Below are 19,440 nucleotides of genomic sequence, written 5' to 3'. Positions count from 1 at the left end.
TATTGTGCATTAAGTTTGCCTTAACCGTACAGAAAGCAGAGAGCTGATCAAAAGTCAAGCACCATCTTATATGGTACTTTTATTATACTGCAGAACTTCCAGATAATGGGTAATCAGTACTCCATACAACTGGATGCTTTAAGCCATAACATCTGGGCATTTAAGTCATTCCAGCATAATCATACAATGCTGTCAGCTCCTGCTCGTAGTTCACAGTAGACTTGTTTTATGGATATTAATTACAGCAGAGTTAGCAATGGAAACTCTTCATTCAGTTGCCAAGCACTAAATGTTCTGTATATATAAGAACCGAATATGTACATATACTTTCAAAAAGAGAAAAAAAATCCCAGGAAAGCAGCTGGTGAACATAAGAGCAAGTGAACATGGGGAACGGTCAAAAACAACTAGCATTCCGTTTTAAGAGCTGATATACATGGACCCTATTATTTTTAGAATATGTATAAACAAGTCTATTACACCATATATATCCAAATGCTGGTAAAAGTCCAACTATAAAATTAAGACTTGTCTCAATAAGCCCACGGATAAGAGGGAAATGGCACAATGACCCTAAAGTTAACAAGTTTTGTGCTCTGAGGTTTGGTACGCCATTTATTTGAAGTCTATGTATTTTCAAAGTATTACCATGCGGATACCCTGCACTATCTAAAGAATCAGCTGCAGCACAGCTGCATTAGTGAAGCCCCATACGCTTTTGGTTCTAGAGCTAGTGCAAAAATCTTTCTGCACAGCGCAACCTTAGTCTGTAAATAAAATTATGGTCCATCTGAGCTCAAACAAGTTTGCTTTGAATGGTTAAGCAGCCATATAATTATAGTAGGAGAACTCAAAATATTAAAGTAACTGTTAAAATTCTCGAAATCAAAAAGGTTACAAGGAATCCAGGCTGCCCTTGCTACTCTGAGCCTTGGACAGCTATGATCAGGTTAAACATGAAGTGCTCTCTCCTTTAACTCCTCCCTATATGACTACCAACAGGGCTTGACATACTCCATTAAACCCTTCAATCAAGGATTAGCTATATTCTAGATATTAATCTTGCCTACCTACCAATACCTTAAATAACTATGATTACATCCTTGCTGCAAAGCACGTCACAAATGCAGTTTCTCAGTTTGTCTAAAAAGTGAGTTGTGGAAAGAAAAAAAAAAGAAAAAAGCTGTATTTTATGCTTCCCAACACATGCATTAGTGAAAAGGTGAGCTGCAAAGAAAAAAAAAAAAGTTGTATTTGCAACTCTTTCCCTTTAAGAAAAGCCCGAGTTATTCTGAAGAGATTCTCACAACGTTTTGACAAGAAAACTCTTAGTGTCTTGGCTTTGTCAGAGGGCTGCATGAGGTTATTTGAAGTAAACTCTGGTTTTATCAGCAATATAAATACACAAAGCAAAAAACCAAAAAATTTCAACCCACTTCTAAAGATGGTGAAGCAGCAAAAAGCATGCACTTTCTATAAACACTTTGCAGTTTTTCTTCATACACCATTTTTTCACCCATTTCAAAACACAAGGTCCAGGCCATGAGAGAGAGAGAGTGGAACAAACAGGAAGAGTGCAGATTGCTTTGGGGAGGCTAATATTTTCCATACCTGTTATTTAAATGTGGCTTCCTGCATAACATCCAGAGAGTACACAAGTCTTCTTTAATTACCCAAAAGTTAAACAAAGTAGGGTTTCCACAAAATAATGTTTAGTTAGAAATACATTGTTTATTATTTCAATGTCCCAATAAAAAGTCCCACATTTGTAAATCAAGATGTTAAAACAAAAATCTGTTTATTTGTTCATTGATATGACTTTTGGCAACTGTAAGGGATCTGGATCCATGCCAATTGTTAGTATGTAGAAATATCCTAGGACTAAGCCCTTACATTTATATCAAAGACATAACAAAATCCCTTACAATAATGTAAACAAAATATTTTTCTTCCTAAAGGGTTAATTTCGTAATCTTAATCCATTCTTTCAGGACTTGTATTCCTTTATGGACTTCCTGATGGTGAACGGCTGAAATAGAAAGAAAACAGAAATCAGTAGGAGCATTTCCATTGGTTTGAAACTGCACATATAGCAAGGCCACCAAAACACGCACAAACCATACTATGCTAAGCCCGTCTTCCTCGAGCACTCTTATTAATGCTGGTTCAACATGGCTTACTAAAGATATATGGATTATAAAACATCTATTATGGACTATTACTAAATATCTTCAAAGGATAGCTATATTGTAAAAGTTTGCTACAAAATTATTAAATTTAAAAACAGGTAATACTGAACAAGTCTTGTAACAAGATTTTGAAGCCTTTTCTGACATGAAATGTAGAAGAGACAGTACAGTAAATGTCAAGAAGCCCTGATTATGATGAAAGCTATCAGTCACACTTCACTTAATAATGCTGTTATCAAGGAAGAGAGTCTGAAATGTAAATCAAGATGTTACCACATTGAAGTGATCAGTCCACCAAGACTTTTTAGCCTTTTCAAGCAAGAAGTCCAGGGGAAGACACTAGCAGTTTCCATGTTGATAAAAGTTGATTTTCCAAGAAAGACCACTGCAGATCCCAACAATCCTTTAGTAGAAATTCAGCTTACCTTCTCTTTGGAGATGGTGATCTGGACTTTGATCTACTGAGAAAACAGCAAGAAATACCATTTAAATCTCAAATGTTGTTTACTATATCCATACTTAAAATAGCTTTAAAAGATCTCCACAGCCTTAAATCTCATTTAAGATTATGTATCATTTACAACTTAAAACAAAAAGCTTGCAACATTTGGGTAGATTTAAACTAATCTTTATTAGTCCTACATACTACTGAAGCTTATGTTGTATTTACTTGTGTAACACACCTTTCCTGAAAAAGAGAGTCAGCCCTCCAAAACTGGTGCATGTCTTAAGTGGGAAGCCAATTTTCTGTCCCAAGTTAAAGCAGGTAGTGGCTGCCATGGACTGTGTTTCTCTTCCAACCCAACACAGAGCCAGAACGCACCCTTCAGGGCCAGTTGATTTTAACCCTGTTATAACTGTTGAGCAGAACTATAGTTCTGAACCTACCAGCTTAGGGACAGAGTAATGCTAAGGAATAAGCCAGGTGTGGTTCACTCCCTACTGAGGGCCAGCAGACAGCCACTTGAACCCAGATGCTGGTAGTTAAGAATGGAAAAGAAAAAAGTTATTTTTCCAAATTCCTTTCCATAACAAGGTGCATGTATTTTGGGAGAGAGGGGTAGGGGGTGTGGCAGTCAAGTAAATACTGTATTTCCAATTCATTTATCATGAAAACTCATCTTGGTAAGTCACCATTTCAAAAGTTACTAGAAAAACTTGTGGCAATAATTAATACAAGTACATTGACCTCTATTCAAAATGCTAGGATTTTCACAAAAGCACCATTCCAAATTTGGAAGTTGGACCATCTCCCATCTGATCCCAACTCCGATTTTCCAGAACACTCTATCATCCTCATCTCAATGCTTTAACAACATTCTACTTACATCTTCAATCCCAGTTGTGTGCATGTCAACTGAAGATTGTGATTATTTTCTTAAATTTTAAAATGAATAATCTTCAGAAGATTTCAGAGCTATAAAGCTACACTAGGGCTGTTTAACTCAAAACTACTACAACACCACATCCAAGAAAGCTGCTGGCTTTTTAACTAGCAAATTTGGCAAGCTGTTGCTCGACCTTCCTCAACTTCCATCTTTCTAAAAACTTTGAATTGTCCAAAATGGCAACCATTATTCTCTCACATAAAACTTACTGCACTGAATTCAAGGCAAGGCAAATCAGAAGTCCTTGAAAAACATACAATGATTCTCAAAACTCAGATATAACCTTGGACTTGGTTATTTGACACTACTAATCCTTAAATTTAACTCTGTATATATAAGCTCAAAGTAACCAAACGCCACTGAACTGAAAAACTTACTGCCTTCCCAACTAGCTTGATCAATTGTTCCCCTCATAACCTCTTGAAATATACAACACTAATTTGCCTTATCTGGCCAGAGCAATAACCTGTAACCACATTCTGAGCTTCACATGCTGTCCCTTTGGTAAGATCTCTGTCACCCATGAAGACTCCCAGTGATCCAAGTAACCATTTCATAAAACACACTTTTACTGTAACAAGGAAAATGTTTTCATTTACAATGAATGCAGTACACATTTCAAATAAGGTAAAACCTGCTCAACATTCACACAATGCCAGTTAACCCTTCTGCTGCAGTTACTTAATCTCTCAAGTGAAGATTACTACTGAATGTTTAGGAAGTGATGAACAAAAGTGGCAAAATTTTTGTCTTTTCTTTTGTTTTTGATATTAATCCAAACCCCAAAATTTGGCACAATGGACCACAAATGCTTGAAGTAAAACAGGAATTTCCAAAGAAACTTAAAATCAAAGCTACTAAGTAGGAATGCTCTGTACGTGCAAGAACAAAGAATAGCAGAGTCTGAAAACTGCAAAACTGAGTAACCAATAATATAGAAGTTTATTCAGAAGTCTTGCTTGTTGAGAGCATATGAACATGTAATGTGTGTGTAATTAAACATACTCTGCCTATCACTGCCATTTACTCACCAATGAGTCATGGATGGCTAAGTGAACGTAATGGAACCAATGTTAACATTCAATGCATGGTTCAAGCATCAGAAAGGGGGAGAATACATCTTGATAATGAGACAGAGCTCACCTCTCCCCACACACGATAGGCCTTTTCTTCCTCCTCCCCACCACCCTTTTTTCCCCAGAATCCTTGTACTCATATCAGCATTTCTTCATTGTTCCTATTTTTCTCTCTCCTTCAGAAATGGCTCCTGCTAGTACTTTATCTCCTTTTCTCCTCTAGATAGAATTGCTGCTCCTTTGTCTTCAGCTGCAATTTCCATTTTTCTTTAAGAACTATTCCTGTACTAAAAGTTGGAGAGTGGCAGGAAACGGAGCACTCTGTTTTTGTTCTGCAGCTTTAAAGCACAGGAAACAGTATTTGCAGATCTAACCAAAAGGATAAAATGATTCAGAAATATTAATCTGCTCCAGAATCCCCAGTATAAATCCAATCTTTACCATTTAGGTGGCAGGAGATTCCTGGTCCACAAAAGGAAGGAATGACTCCTAAATGCAAGCTGTTCTTTATGAAATAAGTAGGCCTAAAAATGTGGATTTCCTTTCCAGACATTTAATTCCTGTGGTCCAATCAATACAAGACAATCCTGGCCACAACACCACCATTTCTTATATATCCCCAGCACATGGAGTTCACCAGAGCTGGTATAACCAAGACCGCAATAACCATGAGATGGGGTACTTATGAATGCTTTTCAGGTACCTTGCCTGGACGTGTACACACAATGGACTATAAAGAAGTTTAAAAAAAACAAAAAAACAGAGACTTGAGAAGGGAATGATTTAAGCAGCAACACAACAATACAGTAACACCTTTAGGTTACAAGCAGGGACTTATCCCAAATGTGCAAGAGACAAATGCCACCAAGACTTTTCAAGTGACTTAACATGAAAAAGAAGCTCCTAATAACCGGTATATGATAGACACCCCCCAGGCAGACCTGCTTCACTGTTTCAAGGATTTTTCCATGGTTTGCCATTATGCAGTCAGACCCTGAAGGGACCCGCAAAATGCTGGCAATACCAAGAAAATCTAGCATAAATACAGAACTGGATGTACAAGTTTATAACACTTCAATCCTCAAAAACTTAACAGAAAGAGAAATCTTAAGAGTTTTCATTTCATTATAATGATTTTACCTGCTTCGTGGCCACAGAGCAGACCTAGATCTTGATCTTGACCTGGATCTAGACCTAAAGTTTGAGTGCAGGGGTAGGGGAGGGCAGAAAAAATAATTACATAAACAGATGTAAGCTGAGGGGGTGGTGTGCATGCAAACGCAAAATGTTATTTTACAAGAGGATTAAGTCTTCTGCAGTATTATAGCAACTTAGTCTAACGAATAGAAAGAACGCATAGCGTTCTGATCCCTCAAGCAAAGGAATTCAAAGAAGGGAAGCCTAATCACTAGTTTCACAGCAGCAATTCTTGTCTATCAGGGTCTGGACACAAAAGCAAAAAATCAGAAGCCAAACAGATCAAAAAACTTGTAGCAGCAGCACCACTTGGTTGAATACAAATGTATAGAGACTTGAAGGCTGAATGCCCCGCTTCAGTTCTCACTAGATTGTCCATGGGGACACAAGCTAAAAAGGGAAGACAGACAATTCATTGTCAAAAACTACTACCAGCTTATTAGAAGTAGCACGGTAGCTGCTAATTGGTAGTAGTTTAAAACAACCAAAACTGCTCAAGGTCTTCAAAAGGTATTCTGGATAAGACACCAAGATTCCATAAAGTAAGGCTAAGTATGGGAGAGTTTGCTAACACAGCTACACTGGCAAACTTAGCTGAATGGAAAACACATTACATATCTTTGCTGCTACAGCTAATCCTATCAAGAGAACTTCACTTTTATGTACAAAAACCCTAGGACATTTGGTAGTTCAGAGGTCACCAGAGGTGCAATTCCCCTCACCCTTCCCTAACTTACAACCAACACAGCTGTACTACCTAAACTTAAGTGAAGGCCAGATATAAAACTAAAGGTTTACCAGGCGTGACCCAAAGGCCAAAAATAATTTTTATAATTTCTACTTCAACACCAGTTCACTCAATAGGATCAATATAACTTTTTAAAAGGAAGATGGTCTTAAGGAATACAATTTTTCAAAAAGCCTGCTCCATCAAGGACTAGAGAATGGGCTTTGCACCCTCCTCCCATGTCCTCCAATATACATGGAATCCACTACCTTAATGGAAATACTACCTGGTAATCACAGGGCCTAACAATTACCTTGATCTTCTTAAAGAATCAGATCGGGACATGCGGGTTGAGACTGACCTATATCTACGAGGAGAGAATGACCGGGATCTGCGATAGGAAGCTGACCTGGATCTGCAGAGAGAAAGATTTAGGAAAACATACGCAGTTGCACACTGCTATGCTACTTTTAATTAAAAATAAATACAGCTTAAAAGGTAAGGCTCACCTCCTGCCACGACTTCGGCTGCGCGAGCGAGAATACCTTCTTCCTCTGGATCTTGAACGAGATCTAGACCGTGACCTAGTTTTAGGTTAGAGACAAAAGTTTTCAGAACAACATTCCAGGAATTAGCGCAAGCGAGCCTCGGCTGACGTCAAAGTCAGACAACTAAAAAACTAGTGTCTGCCAGTTGGAAAAACTCAGGGCCTATTTGTCTTGAGCAATTTTTACTACCTAGAAAAATGTTAAAAAAAGCTGAATTACATTTCAGAATTACATTAGAATTAAAAAAAAACACTGTAATGTGTATTTAAAATAAACCTTGCAAGTTTGCAGGTCGACCCTCTTTGGCCCAAGGTCTAGCAGATCTAGACGATCTAGAAGTATCTATAGCCGATCGCTGCATCTAGGTGTTCTCTTCAATCTAACGACGATCAAACTGACAGCCAAATGAGCCAGGGTGAGGCTTGATTGACGCAAGAAGATTTTTCTAGGTGGGCATGTGGTCAATCTGGTGTTCCTCTTTCTAAACCGGAGGGGGGGGCCTCAATTGAAAGCCAAATTTACTGTTACGGCGGTCACCGTCTCAAATTTTCTGCCCTTAAAGAATAAGGTGAAGCTAGGTGTAGATGGCTCGAGGGGATCTGGCCTCTTATGCTGATCACCTCAAGGTCTAGGAGGATCTTAAGTGTCGGATTTGCAAGGCGCCTCAGCATGAAATCTTAAGGCTCGTGACATTCTGAATCAAGGCGACTGACTCAAACGAAGAAACCTGAAAGGTTTTGACCAGGTTGATTATTAAGATAGTGACAGTCCATACGAAATAGCAACAAATCGCAACATACGCCTGCACAGTTAGTTATAATATTAACGTTAACCATAACCAAAACCGGCGTAACAATCTCTTCTGTGCTAACAAAAACTACCAGAGTAACAGGCCTAGCCAACCAACCAACCAACCACTCCGGTCACGTACGTACCGGCTCCTCCTCCGACGACTGTAACGATGACAGTCATACGCATAATGACCCTTCTCCCCACATTCGTAACACCTGTCGTTAGGATCAAACGGCCGTCGGGCTGGAGGTCTGTCATAGCGGGAGCGACGAGGCATGCCGGTCGACAGCTCTACGCGAACTCTGGAGCCGCAAATTATCCTGCAATGGAGAAATCCAGACCACATACCAGTTTACAAAACTTCACGCTTCTTCCTTATTGCACTTTTGCTGTACAAAACCAAAGACTAACTCTAACGACTCACAGGAGAGAGAGAATTGTGCAAGTACTGTGATGTTTGCTCAGCACCCCACCTACTTTAAATGTTTAAAATACCTACATACTTCCCATCTAATCCAAGAACAGCATCCTCAGCATCTCGGGGGTCTTCGAACTCCACAAAGGCGAAGCCAGGTGGATTTCGGGCAATCCACACAGTACGCAAGGGCCCATAGTAGCTGAAGGCTCTCTCCAGCTCGCCCTTCCCAGCGCCTGTACCCAGGTTGCCCACGTACACCTTGGTCTCTAGCGGAAGGGAGACAGCGCCTGTCAGTAGCTCACGCCCACGAGTCCTTCCTCCCTTAGCCCGAAACTACCGGCGCGAAAGAGTTAACACCCCCCCCAAGAGTTCGGCCCGCCCCTGCCCCGCGCGCATGCGCCCCTCCCTCTCCCGAGCCACCATCTTGGCGCTGCCTCCATTTTGCTGACCTGCGTCTCCTAGAGTCCCCCCCTTCCCCCCTCCAGCCGCGCGGCTCCCCGCTCCCAAACGCAGCCCGCCCCCTCCACCCACGGGGTGCCCGGGGCCTGCGCCCCGTGATACCGCAAAATGGCGGCGGCCTCCCTCCCGCCCCTCCCCGCGCGATCGCCTCGTTCCCAAGACAGCCCTCGGGCAGCAGGAAAGCAACTGCCGCCACTTTCGCGGCGCCCCGTCCTCACCCACCATAGCGCCCGTAACGCGACATAGTCTCCCCTCAGCCGGCGGCTCCGCGTGCTCCTTCCTTATGTAGCGGGACCAGCCGCGGCGCATGCGCATGCGCTAGGCTCGCCGCGCCGCGTGCAGGGAAGGACGCCCCTTGAGCGTGCGGCCTCGCGTGGAGCCGTTGCTTCCGGCCCTGGGGGGTGGGGCGCTGGGGGCGAGTCGCTACCTCCGCCTCGGGGTCCTGATTCCGCTCGTTAGTGCCCGACGCCCATGCCCGAGTGACTGTGTCCCCCGGGAAAGCCCCGCGCGCTTTAATGAAACAATTCACATGCTTCCAGGATTAAAACGAAACGCCACTATCTCTCTCTCTACATGAGTGGCGTTTCATTTTAAACCTGGAAACGTGTAGATTTGGGGTTACTTTTTTAAAGCTGAAAATTTGGGGATTTTTTTTTTCTATTCGAGAACACCAGGATCCTTGGTAATAAGAACAGGCGAGGAAGTTTAAGCGTTGCATTGGGAAGGAAAACTTTCCAATTTTCTCTAGCTCTGTTTTCCTCAGGGATAGAAGAGAAACAGTTGCAGGGATGACAAATGTTGCAAAGTGTATCCAAAACAAGTTTTATGTCTATATGCAGCTGGTTGCTTATTTTGCAGCAAAACCAGATAAGCCTAGACCCCTTTCCTTCATGTACCTTGAGCCTTTGTATTCATCCTTCCTCAGTCCTTAACAACCAGAGGGACCAGTCACATTTTGACCTCTTAACTTTCCACTGCATTTCCGCTCGCACTTGTTTAAATCTATTGTCAGGCTTTGCTGTTGCACCATCAGGGTTTGCAAACTAAGTTATACATCTTCAATTTGCCCTTCAAAAAAGCATGGGGAGACTGAAAAGAAAGTCTTTCCAAAGGATAGAACAAAAAGATCACAATCTCACTTTAAAAAGTCACCATAAACTTTAGATTTAAGAGACCTGCTTTAAAATTATCTGCAAGTAGAACAGATCTTGTCTATAGATGTATGCACTCACACACCACTACAGAAAAACCTCAATCTATCTAGATATTTGTACATGTCTACACAGATACACACACATTGATCTGTTAATAAATTCTAACCACATGTAATATGTAGAAAAATTATGTTAGCAATACCATCTTTGCAATGAATTTTCATTAAACAATTTATGCCTAAGCCTTTAGATATCACCTTACTTACAGATTCATTACTGTTATTAACCTTTGGGTCGGAGATTAGTCAAGAATGATAAGCTTTGTAGTTCTAGACCATTAGTTTGAACTGCTCTGATCACAGATCTCATTGGTTGTCTACACTGACTGTAAATAGCTGTTCTCATGATAAGTCTTAGCTGGAAATTTAGGTAATAGCCATCACTTGCTGGCCTGTGAACACCTATAAAGCAGCACTGCAAGGCTTAGCACAACCGCTGATTGCCTTCCAAAGAGACAGTTCAGAGTGGAGGTCAATTAGCCATACTAGCTGTGGTGGCTGTACACACACTGCTGAATCCAGGTAGACTTTGTTGAGTACTAAACCAGCCTTCCAAAAGGAAACTGGGTTAACTGCCTGATTCCAAAATCCATTCCAAACAAAAGAGTGAAAAGATTCTGCATCTAAAGCTCATGCTCCCCACCAAGAAAAACTCTAAAAGAAATAAAAATCTTACCTCTTCCAGCTGGTCCTTATCTGGCAACAGTTCCATCATTGCATCTTGCATCCCATGCAACAGTGAGATTCTTCACTGTGCTTTACACTGCTGTTTTACAGTGTAAAGCCAGAGTCTATGAAAAACAGAACTCTGGTGCATGGGTGACAGCTAATCTGGATACCAGAGTCACACCAGACAGGTAAACATGGTCCAAGGTATAGGGTTTCAGTTACAAACACCTTGAAGATATACTTTTTACCCTCAAATTTATTATTCTTTTAAATAGTTGGCTTTGGAACAAAGGAGCCAATTAAGAACTCTGTTCATATAATAAGGGAGGTAGAGGCTATCCCTCTTACAAAAACAGCCCCTAAGCTATACAGAATATAGTGCTCTCTCCAAGCAAAACAATTTGCTTAAGATAAACACCGCTGTATGTACTTCTTATTATATAGTGCAGCAACCTCACTTCAAGGGGTACCATCAACTTAAATCATGCTTCTGCCTGATAATTTCTACCTCTTACATTTACAAGTGACACCCAGGATCTCTATAACTGAAATTACAGGGAGTTTTCTTATCAGTGCTACTGTTTCCCTGGTGGAGTCTCTTAGGCTCCCATTTTTGAGGCATTTGCCCTGCAAGAGGCAAGATAAACAGGAAAATAGGACTGCAAGTTGGCAGAGCAACTTTGTGGTATGTTTAACACCTGGACTTCGTATGACTTGCTGTTTTAAATGGGCCACATGAAGTTGATAGTATCTTTAACATAAGCAGAAGTTAAGGCACTGTAATGACGGCTGAACTAGAGAACTACAAGATTTACAATCAAAGCAAATGAACAAGCTAAGCAGCTGGAATGCAGTCATTCCTATGCTTGTGGCACAAACTTGAGATGTCTTTGCAAAGAGGCAAAAGACACACATTTTAAATGACCTCATCACATTTGATAGATGGGTTCAAGGGGAATTTATTCAAGATTATGGTCGATATTAATTCAGGGGTGTCAAACTCATCTGGCCATGTGGTTCAGTTAAATGGCATGTGACCAGTCCTGGAGGCCAAACGGGGCTCACAAATGAGCTTGCCTAGTGTCATAGCAAGTGGGGAGAGGGTGTGTGGGGCAACCACCCCAGTGCCAAAGCAAGCAGCTAATTTTGCGGGGACAGGGAAAGGACAGCTCCTGCTGCCACATGCACTCCTAGGGAAGGATGGGAGGGGAGGGTGTGCCCCCCAGATCTGTGTACAAGGTGAGGGTGGGCTGCTACTGCAGGCTTTGCCCCAGGAGCCAAACTTCATTGCTACAGCACTGAGCCTGCCCCCATACCTGCATACTGGATCCCGTACTTGCTCCTGCCAGTCTGGGACTGTGCCACACACAGCACCTGTGTGAGGGGAGTTTGGGACATGTGCTACATGCAGACGCCAGTTTGGCCAGCTCAGGATCCATGCTGCACACAGCACCCTCCCCAGAGCACTGAGGGAGTGTCACATGCAGCATAGATCCTGGACTGCCTGGGAAGGACACTGTATGCAGCACAAGTCCTGGACTGGCTGAGGCAGGTGCTATGCATGGAATGGATCATGGACTGGCCCTGGCCCACCAGATGCACAGTGTGCATTGTATAGGTCAACTTCAGATCAAGGGGCAGCACCACAGGCCAGATGATGGGATTCTGTCAGCAGCTGTATCTTTGATACCCCGCCCCCCATTAATTCATTTTTGGAGGGTTATACAGAGTGTCGCATTGGTAAGGCTGCCTTATACCACTTCAACAATACACAGCGTTACAAGGAAACAAAAGCATTATCTGATTGCTAAAGGACTTAATAAAGGAACAAGAATAAAAATAATTTCCCAACACTTCTTTCTTTTTGGAGCAGCCACGAAGATTAAAAAAGTTATTTGGAGAAATTTAGAACACAAGATTTCAGACAAGCAGCAGTTTGTCGTAAGTTGTCGTATTAATGAAGAAGTTTAGTGTTGTCAAAAATGAACAAATTTACCATATATGCAACGTAATTTAATTAGAAACTTGTAGCTACATGCTAACTTAACATGGCAACTTTCATATGGTACTGGATTTTCATCAACATTTTTCTACTAAAACAGGAGAACCCTCAGCCAAATATTTCTAATAAATATTCTATATGGTTTGTGTAAATCGACAGTAAAACAGAATTTTACAAGAACATCTTTGTTATTTAAACTTGTTAGCTTAACCTGGAAAGTACTGATTAAGCACGCAAATTTTTCTTCTTAAAAACAATATATTATGGCAAACTGTTTAGTCAGAGGGGGATGTGAACTCAGAAGCATTGTTTAAAGGTAGAAATCATATAGTCATAGGAAAAAAAAGCCTAACCTTTTCATATGGTACCACATTGTTAAAGAAGCTTTTAGCTTTGGAGTCATTAAATATACCATTAATAACAAATGACATTTTAAAATAAAAACATAAACAAATACCCCCTGCTCTTAGATACACTGCTGTGTTGTTGTTTGTGCTCTCATATACAGAAAAATCCATGTAGCTCAAACCCAGCAGCACTGTTCATCCTAGCTCTACCAGTGAAAACTAAGCCTGTCAATCACACACAACAATTCTTAAGAAAAGGAAATAACCTACCTACCCTTTCCCCCATTCTTGAAATATGAAATATTTGAATGAAAAGCTTTTGTCAATATGTCCATTATTGTGGTACTGCAAAATAGCCCTGTAACAAACTTTGCACCCTAGACAGAATAATTTCATTAGAGCTGCTGCAGTCTTCTGGCCCATAGGGTGGTTCAATTGTTAAGACCCCTGCAACACATAGTGTTCTCTGTGATTCTCCTTCTTCTGTGACTGGAATATGATTAGTTTCCAGCCAGGTCTTCAAGCTGCTCTTCCTCCTCTCCAGCTCTTCCTGGCTGTAGGCTTGGCTCTCTTCTGGCATAAAGAGGTGAGCAAGCTGTTCCTGTATTGGGCTGTCCCCTTCACTCACTATTTCGACTTTTTGCACAGCATGGCCCAAGACAACTGAAACAGATACTTTTTCATCTTCCAGGAGCTTAGCTAAAACAATGCTGCAAGGAAAGGAGGACACACCATTCAATATGAGTACCCAAGCAAAAAAACACAAGCCAAGATGTAAACTACAGGTGCTAAGAACTGGGCCCAGATAAATAGCTAGATGCTCAACCATTATCTGTTCCCACTAGGATTCACTTTAAAACCATGTTAAAGAGTTAGAAAACACATTTTAGGCACTTATTTGTTAAAATGTTGGCCCTACCCTACTAGAAAAGTGGTCAGCAACTGTTTAAGGCTACATGCCAGACTGATCCAGATCTGGGTCAGAGGTAGATAGATGGGCAGGTGCTAAAACCCAGCCATCCCCACAATGGCATGAAAAAGTGACTGCTCCCGAAGCCACCTATCCCCAACTGCTGCCAAAGCTCCATGTCTGTGGTTCAAATCAAATGGCTCCGTGGACTGGCTATAGTTTGCTAACCCCTGCAGTAGAATATTCTGTTAAAAAATAATAAACCTCCAAAACCTAGCATACAGCAAAATTAGGGCTGGGTGACTGGGTATACTAAAATAAGGAAATGCACTGTTAAGGCTTTGAATACCCAACCATCATAACTCTTTAATTTGTATGTTTGTTTTTTTCTTACCAAATTACATATTGGAGGCCTGAATTTAGCATTCTACACCTTGGCATGAATTAAGTCATCACTAATAAGGCATAAACATAAGAAGGGAGATTAACTATCTCAGACCTTCCTTAACTCAGTTTACCTGGTTATGCCCTGGTGGCAGTCAGCACCTGCTGATGCCCAGCCACCAGACCATATATGCTTCCATGTGCTTCTGGCAGTTCCATATGGTTACAAGGCAGCAGCCAGACTGGCAACCAGCAAAGCGCACCCTGTAGCTGCTGTTGAAGTGCCTGCCAAACCCAACAGAAGTCATGGGAGTATCTATACTTATCAGCTCATGGCAGAGGCAAAATCCTCCTGACTTTAAGCAGAGATGTAACTCTGCTAGCAGAAATGGGGATTCAGCCTCCACAGAGAGATTTGTCTGTAGACACGCACAGTTTTGGCTGCAGAACTTGAGTGCTACAAACAGGACTAGGCTACAGCACAATGTTCTTTCTCCTTTGTTATGTAAAAGAGCCTTGAATGTTTTTTCACAAAAAGCTAGAAGGGTGGTGAGGGAGAAGGAAAAGGATTATAGAGAGAAGGATTTTTTTTGTGTTTACATGAGAAAATTCAGGTCTTGTTTCTCCTGAAAGACTCTCTAGGGCAGCATTTCTCAACCTGTGGGGCACGACCTAAAAGTGGGTCACAAGAATACGTGAAAGGGTTGTGAACAAACTTAAAAAATGGATCAACAAATTTTAAAAATGGATTCTCCTTTAAAGGGGAAAAATGTGGGAAACTGTGGCTTTTTCCTTACAGGCTGGCAGAGTTCCAGGCTGCAAGGGGCTGCTTGGGGACCCCCCATACCTCACCCCCACCCCACATACCCATCCCCTGCCCCACACACTAGGGGGCTGGAGCTTGGGAGCAGCAGGTCAGGAGTGAGGGGCATTGGGCTGGGACTGGCCATTGATATTCACAAATGGGTCCTGATTCAAAAAAGGTTGAGAACCACTGCTCTAAGCATAAGGAAGTGACATTGCCAATAAAGAGCAAGAAGGTAAAGGCTCTCCTTCCAGATTTCATAGTGACACTGTTCTGTCTGTTTTGACTGTGATGGAGCAAGCTCCTAAACCTTTTCAATACTTTGATACCCAAAGTTCCACAAGGACTGGATACCCACTGTGCTCCACTTAGTGTTCAAGGACAGACTACCTCACCCTTAAACTTGTCATCAATAAGTTAACCAATAAAATGATCTAGGACAGGTGTATTGGTGTCTAATCCTAACAAGTTCCACAAGTTTTTATTAAGATGGTTTTATGCATCCTAGGCCCTCTTATGCACTCTTTCTTCATTAAAACACTTGGCTGGAATGTCATCATTCCCCTGCAGTCTTTTCAGCCTAAACCAATTTGTCAGTGCAGGGAAACAAAAATGAAAGCAACTTACCTATTTCACTTTCATTGTCCAAACTGTGTTCAATTCAAGAGGCAAAATACTATGTAAAGGTTTGTTTTGGGGTTTTTTTTAATTGACTTCAAATACAGTAAGCCCTAATCTTGAGATATGCCAGGAGGAATGTCAGTTCACCTATGGATTAATGTGAAACTGGGACCTTAAATAACATGTTATGTTATATATGTATGTTCAAAATTTTAAGAAAGCAAGCTCCTCAATATTTCCTCCTTGCTTTCTTTTGGACGTGACCAAAGACATCCTCTGTTTACACCTGGTGCTAAATCAGGGGAGCAACTACGTCTTAAGAGCACTTTGCCCAGATAAAAGAGTAAACCTGGGGAGAATCCACAGCAACCAAGTTCAGGCGTTCCATCTGCTCTCAAGCACTGCTAGTCTTTTAAATAAGAGGAATTCGAGATTATATTAATTAACCTCATAAGTTCTAGGATTCCCGTCCCTTGGCCCTGTCACCTGGAAAAGATGTCACCAACTCCTACCCTGCCAGTTCTGATCTGAGTAATTTCATGGCAGATCTCATGTCTGTTGATCGTCTATCACAGTCACCATACAAAGAAATAAAAGCTTTAAACCTACTTTGCAGAAACTGGGTCAACTGTTAAGACCCATCCTACATATTCATGCTTCTCAGCAGCTGTGACTTTCGCCTCCTTGTTTAAGTAGGTCTGCCATTCTAGAGGACTCTTTCTCTGCCATTCAGTCATCCTTCCCCCTCACAGAACCTGAAGGGGAATAAGTGCAGTTATTAGTGCCTCTGCTATAACCCCTTTCAACAGCATTGAGTTGGCTTCTCCTTTCTCTGTTAAGTCATGTCATTTCTTACATGTTCTCTGACTTTTTTTAAAGTTTAATTCAAAAAGTGTATAAAATGGTCATCACTTTGTTTCCATCAAAATTCATAATTTTTGAAGGTGCACACTGCTTGAAACTTCCATTTGCCAATTGTGTACAGGAAGCTGAAATACATAACCTTTCCCAATGGCTTTTATTGGGAACTACAGCAAAACTGCTTCTGTTTCCCAGGTATAGCCAGGTAGGCATCCTCTGTTTGCAGGATCCCTCCTTGAAAGGTCATGTAAGGAGGGGGAATGAAGACCTTTGCACAAGACTGAACACAAGGTGGAAGCCCACAGAGGCAGGGAGCACTGTCAGTGAGTGTTCTTTACTTTGTAGCTGCTGTCTTTGGGACAAGAAATTATTTGATGGTTGGGAGATTCCTTCAGTCCCTAGTCCCCCCTGGAATGCTCAGGCAAATCTGCTTAGAATGAACCAAAAATCGAGAGAGAGAGAGATGGTGTGTGCATTCTGACTGCATCCCACTACTTATTTAGCAAATGCAAATCCATGAAGACAAGCAATAGCCTCCTCATTAGCCGAGTTCAAAATGATTAATACACCTCTTAGTTTGTAGAGGGGACACTCACTCCTTGCTGCATTGTTTGTATCTTTCCACTAGTAGCACTAAGAGCCTAGCAGTGAAGGTTGGCTGCGCAGGGGCCTTGGCCTGCCCTGAACCTGTTTAGCAAGGACCCCTCTTGTCAGGACTGTCACTACGGCAGTGCAAATCGGGGTGATCGCCCTGGGCCCTGTGCTTTGGGAGCCCTTGCGAACAGTGCCGTACAGATCCCACCACAGCCCCGCCAGCTTCTGTGGGTGGTCACACAGCACTCGCCATTCCTCCCCCCATCCCAGGTTGATATGCCCCGGACCCTACAATCCCTAGAGATGGCTCTGCTTGCTGTGATAGTTCATAGCAAGCGGTCCCTGCTAAACAGGTGCAGGAAGGCCAAGGCCCTTGTGCAGCCAATCTGCATCTCACTGAAAGGTTCACAAATCCCACACTGGATCCTGGGGTTCCAAAGTGGTTTTCATTTGGACAGCAGAAAGTCACTGATATCCAAACCGTTCATTCTTGTTCCTCTGCTTGTGTGTGCATGTATGAACAATAATATACTGGGGAGAGCAGGGATTTTAAAGTGTGACCTGGGTCTTAATCCACCAGTTCTAACCCCTTCTCTTTTATACCGACCTCATCACAACAGTGTCCCAACACCATAGGTTCCTAGCCGAGTTACAGGACCTCCATCTAACCCAGGAGATGCACAGCCCCACGAGGGGAAATGCCTCGTTGGATCTGGTCCTGGCCACAGGCGATAACCTGGTGAGGGGTCTGCGGGTGCTTGACCACCTGGGTGACAGTGATCATCGCCCGCTGGAATTTACCATCTAGCGCAAGGTGGCAAAGGGCTGCAGCAAGGCAGCAGCCCTGGACTTCAAGAAGGTGTATTTCAATGAGGTAAGGAGAATAGTTGGGGAGGCACTGAGGTCCTGGAGGGGAGGGAAGGGGAGGGGAGGGGAGAGGAGTCTGGTGTCCAGGAAGAGCAGTTGTTCCTTAAGGAGATGATCCTCCAAGCCCAAAGGGAGGTAATCCCAATGCGGATCAAAGGGGGCAAGAGGGCACAAAAGCCCTCATGGCTCACCAAAAGCATACAGGAATGTCTCCTAGATAAAAAGGAGGCGTACACCCAATGGAAGGAAGGGTCCATCACCAGGGAGAACTATACCTCAGTTGCTCAGAGCTGCAGGGGGGCGGTCAGGAAGGCCAAGGCAGAGATGGAGCTGGGACTAGCTACCCAGATCAAGGACAACACGAAGTCCTTTTTTAAATACATAGGGGGCAAAAAGAAGGTACCGGGTAACATGGAGCCTCTGCAGGACATGCTAGGAAATCTGGTTGTTGCACCAGAGAGCAAAGCTAACCTATTTAACAATTATTTGCCTCTATTTTTCTGAACAGGGACCGGGTCACCCCCCCACCAGGACCCCCATAGGTCCCAAGGGAGGTGCACCCAGGCCTAAGGTCAGTGAGGACCTAGTCAGGGAACTTCTGGAGGGACTGGATGTATTTAAATCAGCAGGTCTGGATGATCTCCACCCCAGAGTGCTGAGGAAATTAGCTGAGGTCATAGTGGGACCCCTGGCATGGCTTTACAGAGGACTGGAAAAGGGCCAATGTGGTTCCCATCTTCAAAAAAGGGAGGAAGGAGGACCCAGGAAACTATAGGCCTGTCAGTCTTACCTCGGTCCTGGGTAAGCTTTTTGAGAGAATTATCCTGGCACATGTCCACAAGGGGCCAGCAGGGGAGATTATGCTTGGGGGGCAACCAACATGGGTTCATTAGAGGCAGGGCCTTGTCAGACCAACCTGGTGGCCTTCTACAACCAGGTCACAAAATCCTTAGATGCACGGGTAGCAGTGGACACAGTCTTTCTGGACTTTAGGAAGGTCTTCGACACTGTCTCTCACCTCATTCTCATTAAAAAAACGGGGGACTGTGGTGTCGACACCTACACAGTCAGATAGGTTGCTAACTGGCTGGAGGGCCGCACCCAGAGTGGTGGTGGATGGGTCATTTTCGACCTGGAGGGATGTGGGCAGTGCGGTCCACGGCTTGGTCCTCCGGCCTGCACTGTTCAACATTTTCATCAGTGACTTGGACGAGGGTGTAAAAAGCATCCTGTTCAAATTCACTGATGACACTAAGAGGTGGGGAGAAGTGGGCATGCTAGACAGGAGGAATAGGCTGTAATCGGACCTAGACAGGTTTCAGGGGTGGGTGGACAAGAACAGGATGGGTTTCAACACTGACAAGTGCAAGGTG

At 42.8% G+C, this 19,440-nt stretch overlaps 2 protein-coding genes and 1 long non-coding RNA gene across 7 annotated transcripts in view; 1 reads left to right on the top strand and 2 right to left on the bottom strand.

Annotated features, from left to right (window-relative positions):
• Window positions 1–1,773: 1,773 nt before the first annotated feature.
• LOC109319462 (serine/arginine-rich splicing factor 7-like) lies at window positions 1,774–9,195 on the bottom strand. 5 transcript variants are annotated; one of them, XM_019549053.1, is made up of 8 exons: window positions 9,017–9,195; window positions 8,421–8,601; window positions 8,133–8,237; window positions 7,087–7,161; window positions 6,891–6,992; window positions 5,794–5,847; window positions 2,615–2,650; window positions 1,774–2,029 (listed from the first exon to the last, which is right to left on the bottom strand). In XM_019549053.1, the coding sequence occupies exons 1-8, from the start codon at window positions 9,036–9,038 to the stop codon at window positions 2,005–2,007; spliced, it is 600 nt and encodes a 199-aa protein (XP_019404598.1). In that variant the 5' UTR covers window positions 9,039–9,195; the 3' UTR covers window positions 1,774–2,004. The 5 variants fall into 5 exon arrangements, with proteins under 5 accessions (XP_019404598.1, XP_019404594.1, XP_019404595.1 ...); XM_019549049.1 differs by having other exon boundaries at window positions 8,061–8,237; window positions 9,017–9,190; XM_019549050.1 differs by having other exon boundaries at window positions 2,615–2,647; window positions 8,061–8,237; window positions 9,017–9,190.
• LOC109319466 lies at window positions 2,873–18,068 on the top strand. Its single transcript, XR_002103512.1, has 3 exons — window positions 2,873–3,194; window positions 9,892–9,894; window positions 18,057–18,068. It is a non-coding gene; the product is annotated as an uncharacterized LOC109319466 (long non-coding RNA).
• Window positions 12,607–19,440, bottom strand: part of GEMIN6 (gem nuclear organelle associated protein 6) — an 8,054-nt gene continuing 1,220 nt past the window's right edge. The window contains exons 2-3 of the mRNA XM_019549054.1: window positions 16,355–16,500; window positions 12,607–13,735 (exon numbers count right to left, since the gene is read on the bottom strand). Of these exons, the coding sequence (XP_019404599.1) occupies window positions 13,360–13,735; window positions 16,355–16,482 (504 nt within the window). The 5' untranslated portion in view covers window positions 16,483–16,500 and the 3' untranslated portion in view covers window positions 12,607–13,359. The remainder of the gene's footprint in view (window positions 13,736–16,354; window positions 16,501–19,440) is intronic.

Source organism: Crocodylus porosus, unplaced genomic scaffold (genome assembly GCF_001723895.1).
Source record: "Crocodylus porosus isolate Cpor-Errol unplaced genomic scaffold, CroPor_comp1, whole genome shotgun sequence".
Classification (NCBI taxonomy): domain Eukaryota; kingdom Metazoa; phylum Chordata; order Crocodylia; family Crocodylidae; genus Crocodylus; species Crocodylus porosus.
The sequence above is the reverse complement of the archived record's forward strand: the minus strand, read 5'-3'. Positions and strand labels throughout refer to the sequence as shown.